Below are 10,777 nucleotides of genomic sequence, written 5' to 3'. Positions count from 1 at the left end.
GCAGGTGGAGCTTGAGATTGGGAGTTCAGATTCCTTTAAGTCGAACTCTTCTACTCAAAGAATGCCAGTAGGTGGTCCCGAGTCTACTGACGCAGATGATCCAGAGGAAGAGCAATATTCCATAGCCAAGGATAGACCACGGAGAGATATTCGACCACCACAAAGATATGCAAATTTGGTTGCATATGCTTTGTCTGTTGCAGAAGAGACAAGTGAAGTTGGTGAGCCTACTTCCTACTCAGATGCAGTTTCTTGTGATAATTCCGCTAAGTGGTTGATTGCGATGAATGAAGAAATTGAGTCTCTCCATCGGAATAGAACTTGGGATCTTGTGAAGCCGCCTTCTGGTAAGAAAATTGTTGGATGCAAATGGGTCTTCAAAAGGAAGGAAGGTATTCCAGGGGTTGAAGATGCAAGGTACAAAGCACGGTTGGTTGCAAAGGGTTATAGTCAGGTACATGGTGTTGATTTTAATGACGTATTTTCACCTGTTGTTAAACATAGCTCTATTCGTGTTTTGCTTGCTTTAGTTGCCATGTATGATTTGGAATTGGAGCAACTTGATGTCAAGACAGCTTTCTTACATGGTGAACTTGAAGAACAAATTTATATGGAGCAACCTCATGGATTTGAAGTTGATGGTAAGGAAGACCATGTTTGCTTGTTAAAGAAATCTTTGTATGGATTGAAGCAGTCCCCAAGACAGTGGTATAAGAGGTTTGATTCTTTTATGTTGGGTCATGGTTACACGAGGAGCATGTATGATAGTTGTGTTTACTTCCGGAAGTTAACTGATGGCTCTTTTGTGTATTTGTTGCTTTATGTTGATGACATGCTTATTGCAGCTAAGAATTTGTCAGAAATTCACATTTTGAAAATGCAGCTGAGTAGTGAATTTGAAATGAAAGATTTGGGAGCAGCTAAGAAAATTCTTGGCATGGAGATCAAAAGAGATCGAGGAGTTGGAAAATTATTTCTGACTCAGAAAAATTACCTCAAGAAAGTCTTGGAGAGGTTTGGCATGAAAAATGCTAAGCCAGTTAGTACTCCTCTTGCTAGCCATTTTCGGCTATCTGCTGCTCAGTCACCACAGTCAGTTGAAGAGGAAGAATATATGGTGAAAGTTCCATATTCTAGTGCCATCGGCAGTATTATGTATGCAATGGTTTGTACTCGTCCAGATATTTCACAAGCAGTCAGTGTGGTTAGTAGATATATGTCTCGCCCGGGTAAAACACATTGGCAGGCTGTGAAGTGGATTCTCAGATACTTGCAAGGGACTTCAGATGCTTGTTTGGAGTTTGGAAAAAATCGTGACACTTTGGTTGGTTTCGTCGACTCTGATTATGCTGCGGATCTTGATAAACGAAGATCTTTGACAGGCTATGTATTTTGCGTTGGCGGTTGTGCAGTTAGTTGGAAAGCTTCCTTACAACCTGTCGTAGCTTTATCTACTACAGAGGCAGAATATATGGCAATGACAGAGGCGATCAAAGAAGTTTTATGGTTAAGAGGATTGTTCAGCGAATTATGTCTGCATCAAAGTGTTACTACAATTTACTGTGATAGTCAAAGTGCTATTCATTTGACTAAAGACCAGATGTATCATGAGAGGACAAAACACATCGATGTGAAGTTTCATTTTATTCGGGATATCATTGCTGAAGGAAAAGTCCTTGTTCAGAAAATTCATACGAAGGACAATCCAGCTGATATGTTTACGAAGCCTCTTCCGGTTTACAAGTTCAAGCAGTGCTTGGATTTGGTTGGTGTTCATTGTTGGTGATTGCCCGTTGGGGCTTTGTGAAGAAGGTGGAGCAAGTTTTGTTGGGACATGCCAAGGTGGAGATTTGTTAGTTTGGCAAGTCCCATAGTCCCACATCGGGAAAATCAGACTTGTTGTCTCGTTTTGGAACTATAAATAAGGGTCTGAGCTTTGATGTTAGATACACCACGAGAAGTATCACAGATACCACAAGAAGTACAGCAGGCATCATAAGAAAACCTGCTTATGGTTTGAAGTCTTCTTGTTTAGGAAGCTGAAGGTGTTTTATGGCCTAGGAACATTTCCTAAGGCATTTGTAAGTGTCCCTCTTTTATAATAGTAGTTTGCTCCTCTTTCTTCCGTGGATGTAGGTCAAAGTCATTTGACCGAACCACGTATATCTGGTGTTCTGGTGTTTTGTTTGTTCTTGTCGCTTTTATTATTTCCGCTTTATTGTCTTTGTTGTGTTGCCAAAATTATCCTTTGGTAAATATTCTGGGGTTCCTCTCGAGTTCGCTGCTGATGGCTTCGGCCGGCCTCCTTTCAGCTCTCATCAGCACCCACAAGAATTGGACTTCTTGTTGACCGGGTAGATTCTTGTTCTTCCATTCTCTAGAAAATAAAGCTCTAACACAAACAAGTATTATTACCCAATGGATTTGAAGTAACGTTGATGAAAGAATATATCTGAATTCCATGACTTGTTAGCTTAGGAACATATGCCCATCAAGTGTCCTGTCATCAAGTCATTTCCATGAGGACTACTACTACACGTCTCCTTTTCATGGACAAATGGTGAGGTACTCCGGGAGAGTTTGGTCATGACAACAATGTCCGACTTCTCCTTAAAGGATCACTTTAGAACGACTCAAATATTAAATGAGAGTTGTAATAGTTTCTTAAAACACAAAGAAGATTGTGATGAGACAAGTTTAAGGTTGGATTACGATCTAATTAACTTGCAAAGGTTCTTTCAGGTTTATCAAACTTAGAACACACAACTTTAGTCTCCAATGTAAATTGCTAGCTAAAAGTGAAACATGCAGTATCATCTAAAGAACGGTATCATATTCTTTTTAGGCTGTACGATTACATGACTCATCAAGTCTCACATCACGTAAACTCAGAATCAAGTAGTCTTATCTGTCCAAAGGAAAACATATATTCTTTCATCCAATCATTCTTTTTCTACGAAATTTGTCTCCTTTTATCCCAGTAAATCCTTTACCTCAATCCTTTTTATCCGAATCGCACCATTGATATGGTCGATTTTGATCGTTAATTCGACGTGATTCATAAAGAGAGAAAGAAGTTGTATTGAATGGAGGAGAATATATTTCACATAAACACGAAGAACATGGATATCTCATACCTTTGCATCAGTTTCCAGATAGAAATTAATCCAAACCTCTCTTTTGATGCTCAGAGTCGTATCATGTCGATCTCAAAAGCATTTGCCGAAAGATAAGACAGCACATCATACTACGAAGTCTTCTCACAGCCACATTCCTTCCGCTGCGTGTCTCCATCCCAAAAACCCTAACCATCAACTGTAATCATCGGCAGCACGTAATCGCCCTCCAAACCCAGTGGCAATCTCATCCATGCATCGAGACCTCGTTCGCTCGACACGTGTTCGTCGAGAGGATCACCAGATGACGTTCTCTTGTCACGGTATGATACAAGAATTGCCGTAGGTTGAGTGATGGATCATTCCTCATCCAAAGCCAACGAAGGATGTCAAGTGAGATTTCTTCTCCTTATCCCGTGATTGCAAGCATGCATTAGCATCATCTCGTCAACTGCCTGTTAGAGAGAGAGAGCGAGAGAGAGAGAGAGAGAGAGAGAGAGAGAGAGTTGGAAGAGGAGACCGGTGTACGTCGTCATGGGGAGAGGGAGGGTGGAGCTGAAGAGGATAGAGAACAAGATCAACAGGCAGGTGACGTTCGCGAAGCGGCGGAATGGCCTGCTGAAGAAGGCCTACGAGCTGTCAATCCTGTGCGACGCCGAGGTGGGGGTCATCATCTTCTCCAGCCGCGGCAGGCTCTTCGAGTTCTGCAGCAGCTCCAGGTACGTACGTCGACGGCAACTCCACTGACTAGACGACTCACGACAAGAGGACAGCTCGCCTTCTCTTACTTCTCTCCTTTTCCTGACCTCCTCTTCCTCGATCTCTCTCCCCCTTCTTTTCCTAGTTCTTGATGACAGCTCCCGAAGATTCATGTCCCAAGTGTTGGATCTTTCGCTTACCCTCGTTCTTGATTCAAGAACAAGCCGTCCTGGCTGAGAAGAGGCACATGTTTCTTGAGATTTGGTGGTCAAGAAACGGAGATTTGGGTGGGAAATGAGTAGGGTTTCTTCCATGGTGCTTCGATCTTAGGTCTTACTGTTCCATTTGAGATTCCTATGTTGTTCTTGGTCCTCCGGGGAAGATTAGAACCTTGTGCTTCGGTCAAGAGATCTCTGCGTCAAGGGAACATGTCCTTTAGAGGTGGATCTGATGGGAGCTCCTCCCATTTCTTTCATCCAGATCTACTGCGCTTATCTCATGTTATCCCTTGTTCTTGGTCTCTACCCTTCTGTAGCTACATGTTCATCCCTGTTCTTTGCCTTCTTGATGGCTTTTTGCCTACATCCCCAAGATTCCTCACGACACATTTCATGAACGCCGCAGATTTCGTTCTTCGTACACCTCTACCACGTTTTTCTTCCTCGCTTGTGCCAGGACTCACCGATGGTTGGCATTCCTATCCTTTTTGTTGGGAAAGATGGATGGATGACTCCGTCTGATTCTGTTTATGAGCAAGATTAAGATTCCTACATCACCAGATTAAAAGCGTCTCACTTCAAAGCAAAACTGTTACATCAAAGAAAAAGAGAAAACCATCCCAACATAGCTGGCAGTGTTGGAAACCTGTCAAAGCGGTAGCAATGGATGCATCGTAAATTGGTTTGAAGGTTTAATTTAAGGCCGTGGTTTGATGTTGTTTGGTTCTTTTATTGCTCCTTTTTCCTTTCCGGTCAGACGAGAGTCAGGGGTTTTAATCATAGCTCGATCGATATAGTAGATCTTCTTCCCTGCGATGCCAACAAGCTCAGTTTGGGAGTCCGTCAGTCCTGATGTTGATGGCCGACAAGGTTTGGATTCTCCTTCTTCCCTGCTGTTTGAGTTAGATAGACCGACATCTAATTAGAACAACAGAATCGAATGAAGACATGTTTTTACATGGTTTGATGAGATTGTCTGAGTCCATGAGATCAGTCTCTATTCCATTATCCATTGTATATGTTAGCAAGAAAAGGATTGCAAGTACAGGGAACTGTGGACAGCAAAAAAGAAGAGGAAAATATATCAAAACAGAAGCCTGTGCAAGTACAGAGAGCTCAGTGGCAAACCAGAAGGCTGTACTCCCTGGAAAATAACTCTTCTCCAACAGCTCAATGCCCTCACAGTCTCTTTCTTTTCAACCTCTCACCTCATTTGGTGATCAATATGTTGACATTTTATGTAGAACTCATATCTGTAAGTTTTGCTCCGGATATGACTTCTGCTCTACTTCATGCAGCTTGCTCAAAACAATTGAAAGGTACCATAGGTGCAGCTACAATGCATCAGAAGCCATGGTTTCATCAAATGAGACACAGGTAGATGACTCTCGCAATCACAGTAGCTCCATGACACAGATTTTTCTTCATGTTATCATGCCTTGCTGTGTCAGTTCTTGGCATGGCATTTGATGAATCTGTATGCATTCCTCTGGAAAGTAGATACAGCTTCATGTGGATGTTCTTGGGATGTGGTGAATCCTGTCCTCATTAACAATGACCGATTTCGGTGTTCTTTGAACTCTTTGCGTTGCTTAGAATGGCTTCTTTTGATGCATATACGAGAAATGAGTCAGAAGCTTCTGTTCTCTCTTTAGATCAGCAAGAACAAATTGTTGAATATGAGTGCTGATTTTGTCTCTGGAGGTATACAAAACATATATAATTATAGCTTCAATATGCAAAACTGGAATGCTGCCATAGAAGCCTTGGCACAGTTAACTGAATCATTTGACACAAGAACAACAACTCAATTAAACATGAGTTCAAGTTCGTCGCATGCCGAAACTTGCTCTGGGAAAGATCTGATATACCTGTGGAGTTCTTCTTTTCTCGATGCTGGATCGACCATGAGTTGTCACTTACCGGCTTCCCATAAACGTTTTGGGTAATGTCTTGGATCATCAAATTTAGCAGATCTTCATCTCAATCTAGAGTGGCTACTCCTTGTTTTGTTCTCATTTGTTTGTTGATAATGAAGATGAAGATGCTCTTTCTTGAAGTTGTAGATAGGTCATCAACATGTAATAATATCAAAGCTCCTCCAACCGTAGCTTAGGGATCGTATGCGTGAGCGATGCCCAGCTGTCCTTGAGTTGAGGATAAATGCGCTTGTGTTTGTTGTCATGCAACATTTCATTGCTTATGCTGCTTTGCACACTAGTTTCTGTTATGAAGGTGGTCTAGAAGCCAAGAAATCTTTGTTTTAGTGGTGAGTTTTTTGTTTGAGGTCGTCACTATAGCTTCTTCTTGTTGTTGTTGCTGAGTTTGAAGTGAAAAGTATCATCTTTTCGGAGTCGATTGTTTGATTAGCTATAGCTTCTTCTTGTTGTTGTTGCTGAGTTTGAAGTGAAAAGTATCATCTTTTCGGAGTCGATTGTTTGATTAGCAATGTTGCACTAATTGACATCGATGACTATTACTGTTTTTTTTGGCTTAAGTTGAAACAAGATCTTAAATTTATCGGTAAAAGAACTAATGCCGACAGATCAAACCATTCTCTTGAACAGCATTATGCACATTTTGAACTCTACTTGTGAACTTGATTCTGCTTAACATTGCTTTAACCAAAATATTCATTCAAATGGCTGCATTTATGTTTAACCACCTGACAATGTTTAGCTTTTGTGGCCTCAAGCAGAATACTTATCAGGACTACTTGAAGCTGAAAGCTCGAGTCGAGTATCTACAACATTCTCAGAAGTAGTACTTGGAACTCTGTTCTTTGATGAAGATTCTGTGTTGTTTACTGGAATACAAGTTCATATTTTTGTCTACTTTTTTTGTGTCGGAGCAAGTGTTTGTTTGGTAATGAAATGCTATCCATGTCATTGTAGAAACCTGCTTGGTGAAGATTTAGATGACCTAAATACTAAAGAGCTTGATCAACTTGAGGAACAGATAGAGATGTCTCTAAGGCACATCAGATCAACAAAGGTACTCAGCAACAGATGTTAAGCACTCACAATCCATGATTAATGCTTCTGACATTAGGCTATGCCTTCAAATATTCCTCAAAGATATACAATAATGCTTCTTGAGAATGAAGAGGATGTAGATAGGTCCCTTCGCTCACTAGAATGGCTGATTATTAATGCTTCCTCCTATGCTTGCAGACCCAAGTAATTATCGATCAGCTTTCGGATCTCAAGCGTAAGGTAATTTACTTCAATTCTGATAATGCCTGGATTGAGTTTGATTTTGCATGATCAATTATGTATTAAGTTTGATTTAACCAAGTTATCTCTGTGCAGGAACACATGTTGCTGGAATCCAACAAAACTTTAAGAAGAAAGGTACAAGAGGTTCTTCCCTCAAAGTCAGCTTTTGAATCTATATTTTAGATTCATGTTTGTAGCCAATGTTTAAGATTTAAATGTTGATGCAAAAAGATAACTATATGTTGCCCATTGGCTTGATCTTTTCAGGTCCTGTTCTTTTGGGCAATAAATGCATTTCTTTTTGAAGCCTTTCATCTTATAAGATTGTACAAGTTTTACATTATTCTCTCTTGGCTTGCACATGGATCTCACTCTTGCAAGCTTCAAGAACATTTCCTTCAGATTATTTTCTTTGTTTCTTGTGAGATGCCACTTAGTGGCATTATTCTTCTCGTCGACAAAATATTCTGCACATAGATCTGAGGCTTTTTTTTGCTATTTCTCCGATATCCTAATCAGAGGAGCCCTCTCTTTCTTTTGATACCAAGATGTAAACAAAATTCTTTTATCAGAAATGATGACAAAAGTCACTATTTTTTTTTTTTTTTTCCTTTTGGTTTCTTAACATAGTTGCAAGAAGTTAGTTCCGAGAATTTGCTGCAACTGTCGTCGCAAATCGGTGCCAGCAACACTGTCAATGTGCCTCCTCGACCCGAACAGTTCTTTCAGCCTCTGGCGTGTGATCCTTCACTGCAAATCAGGTAATGCTCAAACTCCTGAAACAATCCACACAATTAGTACAACATTGTGGTGGCTAAGTTTCCTGTTCTGATCCGGACTTGCAGATTCAATCCAGCCTCTGCAGATCCATCGCACAGTCAAGCCATGGCACAGAATGTCAATGGATTCATCACAGGATGGATATGAAAAAACCATGATTCCAGTGCTACTTCTATATATCTATATATTCATTGTCTTTGCCTATCCCCCTCCAGACCATTTTCTCCAATCATCTGGTCTGATCTCAAAGAATAAAGAGGACAACAAAGATAAGGTCTTTATGTGTGTTGTATGATTAGCTTGTTGACAAAGCCATGTAAATTTTATATGTGGGATGCAATCAAATAATTGTTGCATGCAGACTAATAAGTTTCTATGCACTTTTCTGAAGCTCTATATTCTCAGCTGAAGAAGAAACAAGATGTTGTGATTCAACATTGTGACCATATTACCATGCTGTTAGTATGTTTTCTTTATAGCATTCTGTTTTCTATGAAGACTGTCTTATTTCCAAATATTCCCTTGATGCAACTTGGATCAAGTTAAGTAGATTAGAGAAGCTATATCTGGTTGCAATATTATTTCCTAATCATTGCCAAGTTTGATGCTTTCCATATCATCATCGACAGATCATTATGCTGATATATGCACCTTCCATTACAGATTGAGAAGATTGTTATAATATCAAGTAAATCAAACTATTAATCAAAGTACCAAAACAAAATTCTGTAGAAATAGAGTGTTATCTATCATCGACAGACTAATTGAATAAGGACTCACCAACTAGTTTCTGCTTGGCTGTATCTTATTGTTCATCATTTGCATTAGTTCATAAAAATCAAGGTGAGATTACATACTTAATGCTACTCAATAAAACAGCATAGAGCAGAGCCACCTGAAAAAAATATGCAGACACTTGTAGAACATCATAATTATGAGGCTTGAATGCTTGCATCTTTTAGATGTGTGAAAGATTGAAATGAGCTAGATTATTCATGCAGCGTACTGCACTGAAGTTTCTTCATCTCCAATTAAATCTGTGGGTTCCAGTTTGAAGGACAGGGACCTGTGCTGAATTAATCACCTTTCCACATAATGTCTTACAAGATTTGGAGATGATTAATACAGCTCTATATCAGTAAATGAGTGACAACTCATGTAACATAATCTCGACAGGACAACTTGTTAGAAGATAAGCATGAATTCAATAGATCTGATCAGAAAAACTGATAAGAATTTAAATAAAAATAAAGAACTTGGGTCAAGATTATCCCTCTTGAGCATGTAAGTGAAGAGATTTGATGAACTCTTTTAGCTTCCTGTAGTAAAATCATAATAATGTGAGGCCGAATGTAACTCGAAACCGGTAAAAAAAAATTTTTTATTTCATCTTATATCGAAGCTACACCCGAATGTTTATGAACGAAGATATTTAATTTCATATTTTTTTCCGGTGATTTCTCACACATACATCTCAAACATTTTGTCATAGTAATTTTTTTTTATCGAAACAAAGGAAAAGCCCTTTGATGCTTTTTAATATTTTAGACATGTCTTTTGAAACTTAAAGATCATATAAGCTTAGTAACTCTAAACTATTACATGAAGAGGAATCTTCATGACAAACTGGTGACCTAATACCTCGGCAGATGCTATGTCCTCTCCTGACTAAAACTAAACTATAGAAGAGAGAATCTTACAATGTTGACCTTCGAGCACCACAGCTGGCTCCGTTTTTAGCTTCGCTCTTTTCTACAGAGAAAGGATCAGATCATGAAGCTGACAATTCGAATAATCAATGAACAAACTGACACTAATATACTGCGGCCATAATTCTGCCAGTGATCTCATAATTCCACCAAACCAAAGTATCATAAGCATCACTGTAAGAAGATAGAGAGAGCAGCTTCTTCCTTGTCCTCGACATCTGTTAAATCTACCTTCCATGCCCACAGCAGGTAGAAAGTATCATGTAATGTTTATTGTCTCTTTGAACTCAACAGATCTGATATATTCTGACTTGCATGTCGAGCTCTCAGTGAATGAAAAGAAGGTTTGTTCTTGTAAAACCATTCCACAATGTTCTGAGTCTTCCCAAATAACATTCATGTTTAGGCTCAAAATATATTGAAGGTTTTTCCTATATTTATTGAATGCCATTTGGATTGTGCCAAGGAAAAGGAATCTCTTCTTCCTGTGTGACAGGATCTTGTTGTCACAAAGTATAAGTCTTGACTCAAAATTATCCCCTTTCCTGGTTGCCACCATCACTATCTGAGGATCATGATATGGAAGAAAAGGTTTTAGAGTGGTTGCAGGTCAATGTCAATGGTGAAGTGATGGTGAATCTGCCGATGACAGAGCTGAAGATGGCCAATTTACAGCTGTGGATTCATAAAAAAGAAGTGGGAGCAGAGTGTGATGTGATATGGAAGGAAAGAAGAACATGGTGAGGTGGGATCAAAGGAGGAGTTTGGTGAAGGTTGGTGGTGGTAGGGAAAGTGATGAGAGATGCAGAGAATATATTGGATTGAAAGGAGTCATTTTGATGAGCATATATTTAGTTTCATATTGATGAAAAATAAAATAAAAAAAAAGATATCATAAAAATGGATTATTTATATGGATAAAGAATAAATGATGAATCATAACATACTATATGGTTAGATCTTAAATCTTATTATTTTCATCTAAGAAATTGATTGGTGCAGTGAGGAACAAACACCATTAAATGAAATCTAAAACT

General features: G+C 39.3%; 1 protein-coding gene across 1 annotated transcript; it reads left to right on the top strand.

Moving 5' to 3' along the window:
* The first annotated feature begins 3,485 nt into the window (after nucleotides 1-3,485).
* Nucleotides 3,486-8,528, top strand: LOC135620032 (agamous-like MADS-box protein MADS2). The gene is made up of 8 exons (XM_065122622.1): nucleotides 3,486-3,835; nucleotides 5,332-5,410; nucleotides 6,732-6,793; nucleotides 6,928-7,027; nucleotides 7,207-7,248; nucleotides 7,345-7,386; nucleotides 7,882-8,012; nucleotides 8,097-8,528. Exons 1-8 carry the CDS (start codon nucleotides 3,651-3,653, stop codon nucleotides 8,176-8,178), a joined length of 723 nt encoding a protein of 240 aa, XP_064978694.1. The 5' UTR covers nucleotides 3,486-3,650; the 3' UTR covers nucleotides 8,179-8,528.
* Nucleotides 8,529-10,777: the final 2,249 nt, after the last annotated feature.

Source organism: Musa acuminata, chromosome BXJ2-8 (assembly GCF_036884655.1).
Source record: "Musa acuminata AAA Group cultivar baxijiao chromosome BXJ2-8, Cavendish_Baxijiao_AAA, whole genome shotgun sequence".
Taxonomy (NCBI): domain Eukaryota; kingdom Viridiplantae; phylum Streptophyta; class Magnoliopsida; order Zingiberales; family Musaceae; genus Musa; species Musa acuminata.
This window is presented reverse-complemented; position numbering and strand designations above follow the sequence as displayed.

Excerpts from the sequence above, each read along its gene's own strand:
- LOC135620032 (XM_065122622.1), top strand. The coding sequence starts at position 3,651 with ATGGGGAGAGGGAGGGTGGAGCTGAAGAGGATAGAGAACAAGATCAAC. Across the intron at positions 7,028-7,206 it reads GGCACATCAGATCAACAAAG|ACCCAAGTAATTATCGATCA; the intron begins GTACTCAGCAAC and ends CTATGCTTGCAG. Across the intron at positions 8,013-8,096 it reads GATCCTTCACTGCAAATCAG|ATTCAATCCAGCCTCTGCAG; the intron begins GTAATGCTCAAA and ends CCGGACTTGCAG.